At 48.9% G+C, this 17,963-nt stretch overlaps 1 protein-coding gene across 1 annotated transcript in view; it reads left to right on the top strand.

The window, feature by feature from the left end:
* LOC119962304 (dynein heavy chain 11, axonemal-like) overlaps positions 1 to 17,963 on the top strand; it is a 690,045-nt gene that overhangs the window by 109,573 nt on the left and 562,509 nt on the right. The window contains exon 13 of the mRNA XM_038790290.1: positions 16,267 to 16,419. Within this exon, the coding sequence (XP_038646218.1) occupies positions 16,267 to 16,419 (153 nt within the window). The remainder of the gene's footprint in view (positions 1 to 16,266; positions 16,420 to 17,963) is intronic.

The following is a 17,963-nucleotide window of genomic DNA, read 5'->3' on the forward strand; positions in this document are numbered from 1 at the left end:
CAATATGGTGGAATTTAAAATACAGATGGAGGGTGAGAAGGTAAAATCAAACACTAGTGTTTTGTGCTTAAACAATGGAGATTACAATGCAATGAGAGAAGAGCTAGCTAAGGTAGACTGGGAGCAAAGACTTGATGGTGAAACAGTTGAGGAACAGTGGAGGAGAAACTTCCAAGGGATTTTTCACAGTGCTCAGCAAAGGTTTATACCAACAAAAAGGAAGGACGGTTAGAAAGGAAAAATCGACCGTGGATATCTTAGGAAATAAGGGAGAGTATCAAATTGAAGGAAAAAGCATACAAAGTGGCAAAGATTAGTGGGAGACTAGAGGACTGGGAAATCTTTAGTGGCAACAGAAAGCTACTAAAAAAGCTATAAAGAAGAGTAAGATAGATTATGAGAATAAACTTGCTCAGAATATAAGAACAGACAGTAAAAGTTTCTACATGTATATAAAACAAAAAAGAGTGGCTAAGGTAAGGTAAAGTCTTTTAGAGGATGAGGAGGGAGATTTAATAATGGGAGGTGAGGAAATGGCTGAGGAACTGAACAGGTTTTTTGCATTGGTCTTCACAGTGGGAGACACAAATAACATGCCAGTGACTGATAGAAATGAGGCTATGACAGGTGAGGACCTTGAGATGATTGTTATCACTAAGGAGGTAGTGATGGGCAAGCTAATGGGGCTAAAGGTAGACAAGTCTCCTGGCCCTGATGGAATGCATCCCAGAGTGCTAAAAGAGATGGCTCGGGAAATTGCAAATGCACTAATAATAATTTACCAAAAATCACTGGACTCTGGCCTGGTCCCGGCGGATTGGAAATTAGCAAATGTGACACCACTGTTTAAAAAAGGAGGTAGGCAGAAAGCGGGTAATTATAGGCCAGTGAGGTTAACTTCGGTAGTAGGGACGATGCTGGAATCTATCATCAAGGAAGAAATAGTGAGGCATCTGGATGGAAATAGTCCCATTAGGCAGACCCAGCATGGGTTCATAAAGGGCAGGTCATGCTTAATTAATTTAGTGGAATATTTTGAGGACATTGCCGGAGCAGTAGATAATGGGGAGGCAATGGATGTGGTATATCCGGATTTCCAGAAAGCCTTTGACAAGGTGCCACACAAAAGGTTGCTGCATAAGGTAAAGCTGCATGGATAGAGGATTGGCTAATTAATAGAAAGCAAAGAGTGGGGATTAATGGGTGTTTCTCTGGTTGGCGATCAGTAGCTAGTGGTGTCCCTCAAGGATCAGTGTTGGGCCCACAATTGTTCACAATTTACATAGATGATTTCGAGTTGGGGACCAAGGGCAATGTGTCCAAGGTTGCTGCTGGCAGGGTCAGGAAGGAGCTGGTGTGGGCCGGGGGGGACAGAGGTGAGGTGTTGTCGCTGTGGGGACTGGGTCGGGCGGGGGGTGCTGGCCTGGGGCGGGCAGTCGACGGGCTATGGCTAGTCGACGGAGGAGGGGGAGGGGGGCGGGACGCCCTTTGATCCGGTTGGTCACCTGGAATGTGAGAGGACTGAATTGGCCGGTGATGCGGTCTAGGTTACTTGCTCATCTGAGGGGGCTAAAGGCAGATGTGGCAATGCTTCAGGAGACCCACCTGAAGGTGGCGGACCAGGTCTGTCTGAGGAAGGGGTGGGTGGGGCAGGTTTTCCACTCCGGGTTGGATGTGAAGAACCGGGGAGTGGCGTTTCTGGTGGGGAAAAATGTGTTGTTTGAGGCATCTGAGGTGGTGGCGGATAAGGGGGGTAGGTTTGTTATGGTAAGGGGCAGGCTACAGGGAGAGAAGGTGGTACTTGCTAGTGTGTATGCCCCAAATTGGGATGATGCGGGCTTTATGACGCGTATGCTGGGACGTGTCCCGGATCTAGAGGCGGGAGGTCTGATTATGGGGGGGGACTTCAATACGGTGTTGGATCCGTCACTGGATCGGTCCAGTTCAAGGACGGGTAGGAGGCCGGTGGCGGCCAAGGTGCTGAGGGGGTTTATGGACCAGATGGGTGGGGTGGATCCATGGAGGTTTGTGAGGCCGAGGGCACAGGAGTACTCTTTCTTCTCCCACGTACATACGGTTTATTCTCGGATAGACTTCTTCGTGGTGAGTAGGGGACTGATTCCGAGAGTGGAGGAGGCCGAATATTCGGCCATTGCAATCTCCGACCACGCTCCGCATTGGATGGAGTTGGAGATGGGGGAGGTGTGGGACCAGCGCCCGTTGTGGCGGTTGGATGTGGGGTTGTTGGCGGAGGAGGAGGTGTGCAGGAGGGTCCGGGCAAGTATTGAGGTGTACCTCGAGGTGAATGATACGGGGGAGGTTCAGGTGGGGACGGTCTGGGAAGCCCTGAAGGCAGTGATTTGTGGGGAGCTGATATCCATCCGGGCACACAGGGAGAGGAGCGAGAGGAGTGAGAGGGATAGACTGGTGGGGAAGATGCTGGAGGTAGATAGGAGGTACGCGGAGGCACCAGAGGAGGGATTGTTGGGGGAGAGGCGCAGCCTACAGGCTAAATTTGATTTGTTGACCACTAGAAAGGCGGAGGCACAGTGGAGGAAGGCACAAGGGGCAGTGTATGAACATGGTGAAAGGGCGGGTAGGATACTGGCTCATCAGCTCCGCAAGCGGGATGCGGCTAGGGAAATTGCTAGAGTGAGAGATAAGAGTGGGAATGTGGTGCGGAAGGGGGTAGAGGTGAATGAGGTCTTCAAGGAATTTTATGGGGAACTGTACCGGTCGGAGCCAACGGTGGAGAGGAGGGGAATGGAGAGTTTGCTCGATGGGTTACCTTTCCCGAAGGTGCAGGAGGAGCAGGTGGAGGGGTTGGGGGCGCCGATTGAGCTGGAGGAGCTGGTTAAGGGGATTGGGCAGATGCAATCAGGGAAGGCGCCGGGGCCGGATGGGTTCCCGGTGGAGTTTTATAAAATGTTTGTGGACCTAGTGGGCCCCTTGCTGGTGCGGACACTTAATGAGGCGTGGGAAGGGGGGACTTTGCCCCCGATGATGTCGCAGGCGCTGATTTCTTTAATCATAAAGAGGGACAAGGACCCCCAGCAGTGTGGTTCATACAGGCCCATATCTCTCCTTAATGTGGATGCCAAGGTGTTGGCAAAGATCCTGGCCACCAGGATAGAGGACTGTGTGCCAGGGGTTGTACACGAGGACCAGAATGGTTTTGTTAAGGGAAGGCAGCTGAACACGAATGTGAGGAGGTTGTTGAATGTCATCATGATGCCGGCGATTGAGGGGGAGGCTGAGATAGTGGTGGCGCTGGATGCGGAGAAGGCCTTCGATAGAGTGGAGTGGGGGTACTTATGGGAGGTGTTGGGGAGGTTTGGATTTGGTGAAGGGTTTATTAGATGGGTGAGGCTGCTATATGAGGCCCCAATGGCATGTGTGGCCACGAATGGGAGGAGGTCGGAGTACTTCCGGCTTTACCGAGGGACCAGGAAGAGGGAATTGGTAGGCTCCCGCTTAGGAGGGCAGGGGAGAGTTTTAGGTACCTGTGGGTGCAGGTGGCCAGGGACTGGGGGACTCTTCACAAGCATAATTTCACCAGGCTTGTGGATCAGATGGAGGAGGAGTTCAAGAGGTGGGACATGCTGCCATTGACGTTGGCGGGGAGGGTGCAGTCCGTCAAAATGACGGTGCTTCCGAGGTTTTTGTTCCACTTTCAGTGCCTGCCCATCTTAGTATAAATAGAACAGTACAAATAGAACAGTACAGCACAGAACAGGCCCTTCGGCCCTCGATGTTGTGCCGAGCAATGATCACCCTACTTAAACCCACGTAACCCGTATACCCGTAAACCAACAATCCCCCCATTAACCTTACACTACGGGCAATTTAGCATGGCCAATCCACCTAACCCGCACATCTTTGGACTGTGGGAGGAAACCGGAGCACCCGGAGGAAACCCACGCACACACGGGGAGGACGTGCAGACTCCACACAGACAGTGACCCAGCCGGGAATCGAACCTGGGACCCTGGAGCTGTGAAGCATTGATGCTAACCACCATGCTACCGTGAGGCCCCAGGGCCTTCTTTAGGAGGGTGACTAGCAATATTTTGAGCTTTGTGTGGGCACGTGGGACTCCGAAAGTGAAGAGGGTTTTCCTGGAGCGAGGGAGGGATAGAGGCGGGCTGGCGCTGCCCAACCTTTTGGGGTACTATTGGGTGGCCAATGTGTCAATGCTGCGTAAATGGGCAATGGGGGGGGGGGGGGGCGTGGAAAAGAATGGAGATGGCGTCTTGTAGAGGTACGAGCCAGGGTGCCCTGGTAACGGCGCCGTTGCCGCTCTCTCTTAAGAGGTATACCACGAGCCCGGTGGTGGCGGCGACCCTAAGAATCTTGGGACAGTGGAGACGGCATAGGGGGTAACAGGGGGCTCGATGGAGGCTCCATTAGGTGGAAACCATCGGTTCATCCCGGGGAACACTGATGGGGGATTTAGGGGGTGGCAAAGGGTGGGCATCAGTAAATTGAGGGACCTGTTTATTGGCGGGAGGTTTGCGGGCCTGGGGGAACTGGAAGATAAATTTGGGCTCCCCCAAGGGAACATGTTCAGATACTTGCAGGTAAAGGCGTTTGCTAGGCGACAGGTGGAGGAATTTCCTTTGCTGCCCTCGCGGGGGGCGATGGACAGAGTGCTTTCGGGGGTGTGGGTCAGAGAGGGGAAGGTGTCTGACATTTATAAGGTAATGCAGGAGGTGAAGGAGGCATCAGTGGAGGAGCTGAACGCTAAATGGGAGGGGGAACTAGGGGAGCAGATAGAGGATGGGACTTGGGCGGATGCCTTGGAGAGAGTCAACTCTTCCTCTTCATGTGCGAGGCTTAGTCTCATCCAATTTAAGGTGCTGCATCGGGCCCATATGTCTGTGACTCGGATGAGTAGGTTCTTTGGGGGTGAGGACAGGTGCACCAGGTGTTCGGGGAGCCCAGCGAATCATGCCCACATGTTCTGGACATGCCCGGCACTGGAAGAATTCTGGAAGGGGGTGGCGGGGACTGTGTCGAGGGTGGTTGGATCCAGAGTCAAACCAGGTTGGGGACTCGCGATTTTTGGAGTTGCGGCGGAGCCGGGAGTGCAGGAGGCGAAAGAGGCCGGTGTCCTGGCCTTTGCGTCCCTAGTAGCCCGGCGGAGGATCTTGATGCAGTGGAAAGATGCGAGGCCCCCAAGTATGGAGACCTGGATCAGTGACATGGCGGGATTTATAAAATTGGAGAGGGTCAAATTTGCCCTGAGAGGATCAGTAGAAGGGTTCTATAAACGGTGGCAGCCTTTTCTGGACTTTCTGGCTCAAAGATAGGTATCTTGGTCAATAGCAGCAGCAACCCTGGGGGGGGGGGGAAGGGGGGTGTTCTTTATTATTGTTTCTATTGTTTCTATTTTTTCTATGGTTATTTAACTTAATATTGTGTTAATTTAAGTTGTTAATATGTTTTGTTGTTCATTGAGGATGGGCGAATGTTTAAGACTGTTATCATTATTGTTATTGTTGGTATCTTATTGTGGTTCGTTGTTATATAAATACAAAATTTTTCAATAAAAATTATTTAAAAAAAAAGAAAAACACATGCTTATGTCTGTTTTCCATAACTTGTTTTTCTTGGAACATGTTGCTAGCCTGAAACCAGAGGCTACAGCTTGAAAGGCACCACTCCACATCAAACATGGCGGAGCAGGAGTCTCTCCTGCTCTTACCACCTGCCACTGGGCGTGTTGGAAGGTTTTTCAGATTAATCACTGTTTGGCTGAATTATGAACGCACTCTCCATGGCCATCAAATCTTGGGGTGGGATTCAAATCTGACGCTTCTGACTCAAAGGCTGGGCAACCACTCACTGTTCCAGAACACTTTCAGGTTGTTTAACTAGATATTGGACGACCAAAATGCTTGTTAGTTAACTGAAGCAGAGGGCAAAATTTTAACTGCCAAAGTGGAGTTGGGCAGGTTTGGGGAGGGGGGGTCGGGGGTTAAAACCCCACAAGGCGTCATGTGTCAGAAACCTGGCACGATCTCACCCGCTTTTGGATTTAGCAGAGGCGTGCTTGGATTCAAGCAAGAAACCTCCAAGGAAGTGTCAGGTCAGTCATTTAAATAATTTAAATATTTAATTCTGTCTGCATTCTAGCTTTTACAGTTAGTTTTCTCAAGGTACGTGGCCCTTACTAGGGTCAACAAGTTGAGGGTACAACTAGATCTCATTGATGAACAAAACAGGTTGGAAATGCTTTAAGTAAGAGCCACGTTTTGGCTTTTGCCTCCCTGGTGGCCTGGAGACGGATTCTGTTGGGATGGAGGGACTCGGAGCCTCCAAAGTAGCGTGTTTGGGTCAGCAACATGGCAGGGTTTCTTAGGCTCCAGAAAATTAAGTTCGCCTTAAGGGGTTCACTACAGGGGTTCGCTTGGAGGTGGCAGCCATTCATCGACTTCTTCAAGGAAAATTGACCATCAGCGGTGTAGGGAAGATGGGTGTGGGGGAAGAGGAGGCATGGATGTGACTAACAAGGATAGGAAATCCAAGGAAGGGAGAACCGTGGGATGGAGTAGGTACATGGACCATGGTAGTTAGGGTTTATGCTTGCGGGGGGGAGATGGGTATATTGTGGGGTTTTTGTGTGGTTTGGATCTCTTTGTTTAAAATGTTAAAATTATAAATGCCTTAATAAACTATTTTCCAAGAAAAAAAGGAAATGCTTTAACTAGTTGAACTATACAGATGCTATCTTGCCTAAGTGAAAGCCTTGTACTGACAGGACATGATCTGAAGATCAGCTTCCTCAATAAAGGGAAATCATGCTTGACAAATCTTGTGGAATTTTTTGACGATGTAACCAGTAGAGTGGGCAGAGGTGAACCAGTGGATGTTGTGTATCTGGACTTTCAAAAGGCTTTTGGCAAGGCCCAACACAAAAGATTAGTGAACAAAATTAAAGCTCATGGTATTGGGGGTAATGTATTGACGTGGATAGAGAACTGGTTGGCAGACAGGAAATGTTCCTAAGGGTTCTGCCATTTACATTATAATTCAAACCTAGATTTGATCCTCCAAAATGCATCACCTTGCATTTGTCCGGATTAGACTCCATCTGCCATGTCTGTGCCCAAGTCTCCAATCTATCTATATCCTGCTGTATGCTCTGACAATCCTCGGCAGCAGGACCAACAACTTCGTCAAACTTCGTGTCATCCGCAAACTTACTAATCAGACCACCCACACTTTCCTCCAGATCATTTATTTATTTTTTTAAATATAATTTTTATTGGAATTTTTTTTCAGAAAATATAAAACACAACGACAAACAATGAAATGCAACAAAATAACCCATAATAACTGTAACACCCCCAGACCGTATGACGCATGTATCACATCCCCCCCCCCCCCAACCCCAATGAACAACAAAAGAACTTAAAAATAAATTTAAATTAAATAAACAAACATAGTCATTGTCCGCCCCCCTCCCTACCTTTTCCTTCCCCATTCCCCCCCTCCCCCCCGGGTTGCTGCTGCTACTGTCCCCGTACCCTATCGTTGAGCCAGAAAGTCGAGGAAAGGTTGCCACCGCCTAAAGAACCCTTGTACCGACCCTCTCAGGGTGAATTTGACCTTCTCTAGCTTAATGAAACCCGCCATGTCATTGATCCAGGTCCTCACGCTTGGGGGCCTCGCATCCTTCCATTGTAGCAAGGTCCTTCGCCGGGCTACTAGGGACGCAAAGGCCAGCACCCCGGCCTCTTTCGCCTCCTGCACTCCCAGCTCCACCCCAACCCCAAAAATCGCGAGTCCCCGTCCTGGCTTGACCCTGGATCCCACCACCCTCTACACCGTCTTCGCCACCCCCTTCCAGAACTCCTCCAGTGCCGGGCATGCCCAAAACATATGGGCATGGTTCGCTGGACTCCCCGAGCACCTGACACACCTGTCTTCACCCCCAAAGAACCTACTCATCCTCGTCCCAGTCATGTGGGCCCGGTGCAGCACCTTGAATTGGATGAGGCTAAGCCGCGCACACGAGGAGGAAGAATTAACCCTCTCCAGGGCATCAGCCCATGTCCCGTCTTCGATCTGTTCCCCCAGTTCCCCCTCCCACTTAGCTTTCAGCTCCTCTACTGACGCCTCCTCCGCCTCCTGCATAACCTTGTAGATATCAGATATCTTCCCCTCTCCGACCCAGACCCCCGAAAGCACCCTGTCGCTCACCCCCCTCGCGGGAAGCGAAGGGAATCCCTCCACCTGCCGCCTAGCAAATGCCTTTACCTGCAGATACCTGAACATGTTCCCCGGGGGGGAGCCCAAATTTCTCCTCCAACTCCCCCAGGCTCGCAAACCTCCCATCAATAAACAGGTCCCTCAGCTGTCTGATGCCCGCTCTATGCCAACCCTGAAATCCCCCATCAATGTTCCCCGGGACAAACCTATGGTTCCCCCTTAACGGAGCCTCCATCGAGCCCCCCACTTCTCCCCTATGTCGCCTCCACTGCCCCCAAATCTTGAGGGTAGCCGCCACCACCGGACTCGTGGTATACCTCGTAGGAGGGAGCGGCCACGGCGCCGTTACCAGGGCCCCCAGGCTTGTATCTCCACAGGACACCCTCTCCATCCGTTTCCATGCTCTCCAGATCATTTATATGGATGAAATACAACAGAGGTCCCAGCACTGATCCTTGGAGAACACCAATAGTTTCAGATCCCCGCTGAGTCACTGACTGTGCGGAGTCTGCACGTTCTCCCAGTGTCTGCATGGGTTTCCTCCGAGTGCTCCGGTTTCCTCCCAAAGACGTGCAGGTCAGGTGGATTGGCCATGATAAATTGCCCTTAGTGACCAAAAAGTTTAGGAGGGATAATTGGGTTACGGGGACAGGTTGGAAGTGTGGGCTTAAGCGGGTCGGTGCAGACTCGATGGGCCGAATGGCCTCCTTCTGCACTGTATGTTCTATGTATCCATCTAGACAGCCCATCCCGAATCCCATGCGATTTTAGTTTTTGTACCTGTCTGTCATGTGGGACCTTATCAAACGCCTAACTAAATTCCATATAAACTACATCCACAGCCCTTCCCCCATCAAATTTCTTTGTCACCTCTTCAAAAACTCAATCAAGGTGGCGAGACAGGACCTTCCCAGTACAAAACCATGCGGCCTGTCACTAACATGTCCATTTTCCTCCAAATGTGCACACATCCTGTCCCTCAGTATCTTTTCCAAACGTTTCCCCACCACTGATGTCAGACTCACCGCCATATAATGTGCTGGATTGACCCTGCTTCCTTTCTTGAACAAGGGATTAACATTGGCTATTCGCCAGTCCTCTGGAACTTCACCTATGGGCAAAGAGGCTGTGAAGATATCTGTTAAGGCCCCAGCCTCCCGCAGTATCCTGGGATAGATCCCATCTGGCCCCGGGGAATTGTCTGCCTTAATGAAACTTAGGATACTCAACACTTGCTCCCTTGTTATATTGATGTTCTCAAGAGAGTTCACACACCTATCCCTGACTTCAACATTCGCCATGTCCTTCCTTCTCCCTGGTGAATACCGATACAAAATATTCATTAAGAATTTCACCCACTTCTTGGGTTCCACGCAAAACTTCCCTCCATTGTCCTGAAGTGGGCCTACTCTTTCTCGTGCTACCCTCTTGTTCCTAATATATGCATAAAAGGCCTTGTGACTCTCATTGACCATGTTTGCTAAAGTCTTTCATGGCCCCTTTTAACTCTCCTAATTCCACGTTTAAGTTCCTTCCTACTTTTACTGTACTCCTCAAGGACTTTGTCAGTTTTTAGATGCCTATACCTATCGTACGCTTCCTTTTTCCTTTTGACTTAGCCTACAATTTCCCTTGTCATGCATGGTTCTCAAATTCTGCCATTTCTATCCTTCATTTTTGTGGGAACATGCTTGTCCTGCACTTCAATCTTTAAAAGCCTCCCACATGTCAGAGTGGATTTTCCCTCAAATTGCCGCTCCCAATCCACATTTCCCACTTCCTGTCTAATTTGTATGTAATTGGCCCTCGCCCAATTCAGCAACCTCACCAGCGGGCTACTCTTGTCCTCATCCATGACTACTCAAAATCTTATGGAATTATGATCTCTGAGCCCAAAATGCTCCCCCACTGAAACTTCAATCACCTGGCCTTGGTCATTCGCCAAGCCCCCTTTCTGGTTGGATTGTCAACATACTGGGCGGTATTCCCCCCCCCCCCCCCCCCCGCCGGGTGGGAGAATCGCCGGGGCGCTGCGCGAATTGCGTCACCCCGCACGCAATTCTCCCACCCCCCTGAAACCAGCGCCGCGCGAATCACGCCGGGCCGCTCGGAGAATCGCCACAAATGGCGAGCGGCGATTCTCTGGCCCAGATGGGCCGAGCGGCCGCTTGTAAATGGCCTAGTCCCACCGGGGCCGTCCACACCTGGTCGCTGCCGGCGGGTACTCGTCGCAAAGGCTTCGGGGGTGGTGGCCTGTGAGGGGGGCTCCGTTCCCGGAGTGGCCTGGCCTGGTACGCAATCAGGACCAACCGATTGGCGGGCCGGCCTCTCTGTCGGCGGGCCTCCTTTCCTCCGCCGGCGAGCCTGGATCCATCTGCCATGTTTGTGCAGGGCGGCCTGGGGGAGGACGGCCACCGCACTAGCCCAACTGCGCATGCGCAGGATCCAAGGTGCCGTGTCTTTTACGCGGCGCCGGGTCTCTGACGCTACGCCGTGGCCCCGGCCCCGTAAATCGCGCGATGCCCCTGCTAGCCCCACGGAGGGGGGAGAATAGAGGTCTGGGAACGGGCGCAATGCCGGAGTAAAATACTCTGGTTTTTACTCCGGCGTCGGCACTTAGACTCCCGTTGGGAGAATCCCGCCCACTGTCTCAAAATGCCCTCCTGGACACATCTAATAAATTGCTCTCCATCCGAGTCCTGGCTGTAAGGGATTCCAGTCAATATGCGGGAAGTTAAAATCGCCCATCACAGCTACCCTGCTTTTTTCACACCTTTTCAGTATCTGACTACACAGCTGCTCCTCTGTCTCCTGCGGGCTGTTGGGAGGCCTAAAGTACATTTCCAACATTGTGATTTCACCCTTCTTATTCCTGAGCTCCATCCATAATACCTCGCCACAAGATCCCTCCAATATGTCCTCCCCCAACACAGCTATGATCTGATCCCTAATCAGCAATGCATCTCCCCCACCTCTTTTGTTACTCCTTCTGTCCCATCTAATACAACAATATCCCAGAACGTTAAGCTGCCAGTCCTGTACTTCCTTTAACCATGTTTCCGTAATTGTAAATTACATCATAGTTCCATGCCGTAATCCAGGTTTTCAGTTGGTCTGTTTTACCTGTTATACTTCTTGCATTAAAGAAAACGCACTCCAGACTTACAGTCCTGTTGAGCCCTGCGGCTTCCCTCTGCCGGCTCTTGCTCTGTGCTATGTTTATCTCAGTCTCACTTTTTTACCCAGTCTCTACACTTACAGGCCTGCTGTTCCAGTATTGACATGGATAGCGAACTGATTGGCAGACAGAAGGCAGAGAGTGGGATTAAACAGGTCCTTTTCAGACTGGCAGGCAGTGGCTAGTGGGGTACTGCAGGATTCAGTGCTGGGACCCCAGCTGGTTATAATATACATTAATGATTTGGTTGAAGGAATTGCATGCAATATGTCCAAATTTGCAGACGGCACTAAGCTGGGTGGTAGTGTGTGCTGTGAGGAGGATGTAAAGAGGCTGCAGGGTGATTTGGACAGGCTGGCTGAGTCAGCAAATACTTGGCAAATGCAATATAATGTGGGTCGATGTGTGGTTATCCACTTTGGTGGCAAAAACAGGAAGGCAGATTATTAATTGATTGGTGGCACTTTAGGAAAAGGGGAAGTGCAACGAGACCTGGGTGTCATGGTGGAACAGTCGATTAAGGTTAGCATGCAGTACAGTCAGGCGGTAAGGAAAATTAATGGCATGTTGGCTTTCATACCGAGAGGATTTGGGTATAGGAGTAGGGATGTCTTGCTGCAGTTATACAGGGCCTTGGTGAGGCCACACCTTGAGTATTGTGTGCAGTTTTGGTCTCCTAGTTTGAGGAAGGACGTTCTTGCTATTGAGGGTGTCCAGCGAAAGTTCACCAGACTAATTCCCGGGATAGCAGGACTAACATGAAGAAAGACTGAATCAACTGGACTTGTACTCACTGGAGTTTAAAAGAGAGAGGGGATCTCATAGAAACATATATAAAATCCTGTTGAAACGATAGGCTAGATGCGGCAAGAATATTCTCAATGTTGGGGACATCCAGAACTAGGGGGCACAGCCTAAGAATAAGAGGTGAGCCATTCAGGACTGAGATGATGAAGACCATCTTCTTTCAGAGTGTTGTGAACTTGTGGAATTCTCTACCACAGAAAGCTGTTGGGGCCAGTTCGTTGGATATATTAAAGAGGGAGCCAGACGTGGCCCTTGCGGCTAACAGGATCAAGGGGAATGGAGAGAAAGCGGGAGTGAGATACTGAATCAGCCATGATCATATTGAATGGTGGTGCAGGCTCCAAGGGCTGAATGGCCTACTCCTGCACTTATTTTCTATGTTTCACCCCCTGCACTCACAACGCCAACAAAGCCATAGCTGTGACAACAGGCCATCCCATTCCTTATAGGAGATGCCCCTTCAGGATCATGACCAGGCAGCTGTGGCATGTTAAAAAAATAAAATAAACTTCCGTGCCCTTGTCCCTTACTGTATGCATCCTCACATTGGCAATTACCAGTGCAACCAGAGGTAATACCAAACTTCCCATTGGCCCTTCAACATCAGGAACCTGTCTGACGTTCCTGAGCTTATGATTGGAAAGCAAGCCCAATCCCTGACCTTTAATTGGCTGAATCTTTGAAAATTTTAATAGGCATGTCTAAAGCAGGGCTGAGACCTGGTACTAGTCCCCGTGTCCGGTTCCTGACCCCTAATTAAAAATTCAGCCCATAGGCAGGTTAAGTGAACGGGAAACAACGTGACTGATGGGGTGAAAAGTGAGGTAGGATGAAGTTATTCACTTTGGTAGAAAGAATGGAAAAATAAAATATTTTGAATTGGTGATGAACTTTTAAATGTTGATGTTCGGAAAGACTTAGGTGTACTCAGAGAAGGAATCAAAAAAGTTAGCATGCAGGTACAGCAAACAATTAGGAAGGCAAAATGGCATATTGACTTTCACGCAAGGAGACTGACATACATGACTAAGGAAATCTTAATTTAGTTGTAATGGACTTTGGTGAGACCACACCTGCATGGCACCTCATGCAGTATGCCAATCACCGATGCTGGCTTAATAAGATTATTAACCTTTTCTGACACTATATCCATGCATTTGGGATCATAGTTTTCATGCTAACTGCCTCCAAACCTAACCACACCTATTTAGCCTGAATGGCTGGCCTCTTCCTTCCATTCACAATTAATAGCATGACCGTTTTGGCCTCACCACCTCCAAAATTACTTCCAGGGATGAAACAGAGAGCATAGGTGGTGGGGTGGGGGAGGGGGGGCGCAGACTTTCCACTTCTTCCTTCTATTCTTCTCAATCCTCCAGCCTTCAACAGTAATGTTGGATGCAGTCATTCGAAACCCCATCAGGACCCCTTAAATTGAGACCCATTAAGTCTGTAGTGCAATGGAATACTCTGCACTTGCCTGGATGAGTGCAGCTCCAACAACACTCAAGAAGCTCAACGTCATCCAGGACAAAGCAGCGAGCTTGATTGCTCCTCCTTCTACAAACATTCAAACTCTCCACCACCGATGAACAGTGGCAGCCACATGTATCATCTACAACAGGGGTGGGCAAACTTTTCCGTGCAAGGGCCACATTCAGAAATTCACAATTCACAAAGGGCCGCATAGTATATTAAGTAAAATAATTACTTCACCCGGTTATGATTCTGGGCGCCTCATATAGAACATAGAACAGTACAGCACAGAACAGGCCCTTCGGCCCTCGACGTTGTGCCGAGCAATGATCATCCTACTCAAGTCAACGTATCCACCCTATACCAGTAAGTAACCCAACAGCCCCCCCCATTAACCTTAAAAAAAAAATTGGGCCGTAGTTTGCCCACCCCTGATCTACAAGATGCACTGCAGTAACTCAGCAAGGCTCCTTGGAGAGAACCTTCCAAACCCACATCCACTACCATCTGAAAGGACAAGAGGAGCAGATGCCTGGAAACCCTACCACCTGGAGGTTCTCCTCTAAGTCACTTGCATCTCATTCACTACAACAAACGGCAACCATCTGAGCCCAGGAGATCTGGAGCACTGTCTGCTCAAGCTTCTGGGGGAACTGGACAAACACTTTGTCTCCAAGGGCTCAAAAGCAGTCACCAAGTACACCAACTCCATTTAGCTCAACCATAATGAAATATTAAAAATATACATCAACAGATAACATGTGGCTTTACCTCACCAGCTTCTCTCTCAAATCCACTGTAGTCTCTAAGTAATCAAACTGCTTATCTGACATCCAGTACTAAATTAACAGAAACTTTCTTCAACTAAATAGTGGGAAGGTAGAAGACATTAGTTTTGGTTCCTGCCACAACTCTGCTCCCTCCCCACTGATTTCATTCCTCTTCCTGGCAATTGTCTGAGACTGAACCACATTATTCACAACCTTGGTCTCATGCTTGACCCTAAGATGAGCTTTCAATCACTCCATCCCTAAGACTGCCTATTTAGACTTTGTAGCATTGCCCTGCCCAAGCTTCTCTGCTACAGAATCCTCACACATGCTTTTGTTATCTGCAAACTTGACTATTCTAATGCATTCCTGGTCAGCCTCTGACATTCAGCCCTCCTTAAACTTGAATTCATCCAAAATTCTGCTGTTTATATTCCATCTTGCGCCAAGCTCTGTTCACCTATTACCCCTGTGCTCACTAGCCTGCTCCTGGTAAAGTATGGCCTCGAGTTTTGAATTCTCATTGTTGTTTTTACATCCCTCCATATCCTTCCTTTTAAAAAAATTTATTGCAATTTAACATGGTCAATCCACCTACCGTGTGTGTTGTTCCTTGTGTCTTAATAACGCTCGTAGTCTTAAAGTTGAAGTAGATGCTTTATTGTGAGTTTGTTCTCTCTTCAGTGCTTAAACCATGTTACATCTGTGCTGCCAGTCTGTGTCTTGCTACCAGCTCCCGTTCCTGTGAAGTGTGTCCTGACTTCCTGTTCGTGTGTATTTATACCTCTCCTGTGCTCCCTCTAGTGCTTGCTCAGTTGTATTGCATCTACACAGATATACAATCACCACACCGTTCACATCACTGGGTTGTGGGCGTGAGGCCCATGAGACCCACGCAACATGGGGAGAATGTGAAAACTCCCCATGGACAGTGACCCAGGGCCGGGATCGAACCCAGGTCCTTGGCGCCGTGAGGCAGCAGTGCTAACCACTGCACCATCATGCCGCCCTTCCATAGCCTTCTTGCTCTCTATCTATTGAATCTCCGTTGGCCTTTTATCCCTCTGAGATATCCGTGCTGTTCAACGCCCAGCATCTTGAACATCCCCAACTTCAACCACTCCACCTTTTGTGGCCTTCAGTTGTCAATACTCTAAACTCTGGAATTCCCTTCATAAACTCCTCCATCTGCTCCATGAGGGGCAGCACGGTAGCATGGTGGTTAGCATAAATGCTTTACAGCTCCAGGGTCCCAGGTTCGATTCCCGGCTGGGTCACTGTGCGGAGTCTGCACGTCCTCCCCGTGTGTGCGTGGGTTTCCTCCGGGTGCTCCGATTTCCTCCCACAGTCCAAAGATGTGCGGGTTAGGTGGATTGGCCATGCTAAATTGCCCGTAGTGTCCTAAAAAGTAAGGTTAAGGTGGGGGTTGTTGGGTTACGGGTATAGGGTGGATACGTGGGTTTGGGTAGAGTGATCACTGCTCGGCACAACATCGAGGGCCGAAGGGCCTGTTCTGTGCTGTACTGTTCTATGTTCTATGTTCTATCCCTCTTCTCCACTTTCCTTCTTTAAAACAACCCATAAAACCTAGCCCTTTACTTCAACCTTTGGACATCCGGCCTAACACCACCTTGCAGAGCTTGGTGTCATATTTTTACTTGAAAATGCTCTTGTGAAATGCTTTGGTATGATTTGTTCTGTTAACGGCTATTAATGCAAGTTGTTGTAAGATTCTCTAAGTAGGGGAGAAAATAAAAGAAAACCTTGAAAAATGAATACGCCTTACTTTGAGAATGTATTTATAATCTCTCTAAACAGGTGACAAAGCATTTGCTTAAGCTATTTGATAATTTAGCTGATGTAAAATTTGAAAATAACCACAAGGATGGTGATACATGTAAAGCAGTGGGAATGTGCAGCAGAGAAGGAGAATATGTACAATTTTCAACACCCTGTTACTGTGAAGGACAGGTAGGTTATTGTTTACTTATTTGCATTCCTCTTGAAAACCTTGAATGTTGTGCTGGAGCTTGACATTAGATATTATTGGAATAATTTCTTTCATGGATTTTTTTGTTTTTACATATATTGAGAAAAACATATTCTGGAAGTTCCATAAAATAATCTGCAAAATAATGAATTGATTAAATACAATTTCTTGAAAATCTGTTTTTAAATTAAAAAAAAAGCATTAATTGTATTTCCTCTACAAAGGAAGTGATGTTGGTCAAATAGAAAATTTCTTTGAATCATGCATTTAAGTTAATTACCATCGACAGCGATTTATTTTTCTTCTGAGAGTCAACCCATCGAAGTAATTAATTTTGGCACCAGCTCAGCCTGTGTTACAGAAAGGTGTATTGTAAAGTGGATAAAGGTCTGATTTTTGCAGGTGGCAAGGCAAGTTAACAAACCAGTTAAACATGGATTCCTGGGCTTTTGCAAAAGCCAGCAATTATGCTGAACAGAGAAACAACGGCAAAGGAATAAGTCATTCAGTCTCTCGAGCCTGTTGGCTAATCTTTTTTTTAGAAAATATTTTATTGAAGCACTTGTAATTTTCACAGTTTAACACATTAACATTTCTTAAACAACCGCGTGGGCCAACACATGCAAAAAACCTAAAAAACATTGTCCCTACTGCCCACGCCCTAATCACTAATTACCCGTATACTGAGTTCCCTGTCCTTGTCTTAACACTGCCATGCCTCCTATTTTCTCTCTCTCTCTCTCTCTCTCGCTCTCTCTCTCTCCTCTCTCTCTCTCTCTCTCTCTCTCCCCCCCCCCCCCCCCCCCCCCCCCTTACTGCTGACATTCAATTTTCTTTGAAGAAGTCGATGAACGGTTGCCATCTCTGGGCGAACCACCTGAGTTGATCCTCTCAAGGCGAACTTCATTTTTTTCCAGGCCGAGAAACCCTGCCATATCGCTGATCTTTGGGGGCTCCGAGTCCCTGCATCCCAGCAAAATCCGTCTCTGCGCCACCAGGGAGGAGAAGGCCAGGGCATCGACCTCCCTTCCCCACCCCCCCATTGGCCCCCGGATCATCCGATACCCCAAATATTGCCAGTCCTGAACTCGGAGTTACCCTCCCTTCCAGGACTTCTGACATAACGTCCGCAAATCCCGGCCAGAATCCCCTCAACGTCGGTCATACCCAGAACATATGTACGTGGTTAGCCGAGCTACCCTCACACTGCCCACATCTGTCCTCCACCTCGTCAAAGAACCTGCTCATCCGGGCTACCGTCATGTGGACCACTTTGAACTGGATCAGGCCAAGTCTGGCACAGGCCGAGAATGAATTGACTCACTTCATGGCTTTTTCCCACTTTTCCATTTCCAGCTCTCTTCCCAGCTCTTCTTCCCACTTCCGCTTCACCTTCCTGTTCGCGGCCCCCACCCACTCCATCAGCTCCTTGTATATCTCCGAAATCCTCCCCTCTCCAACCCCAGTTTTTGACATCACCTTGTTCTGTAGTCCCGTCGGGGAGGCAAGGAAAGCTAGGAACCTG

This window comes from Scyliorhinus canicula, chromosome 2 (genome assembly GCF_902713615.1).
Source record: "Scyliorhinus canicula chromosome 2, sScyCan1.1, whole genome shotgun sequence".
NCBI lineage: Eukaryota > Metazoa > Chordata > Chondrichthyes > Carcharhiniformes > Scyliorhinidae > Scyliorhinus > Scyliorhinus canicula.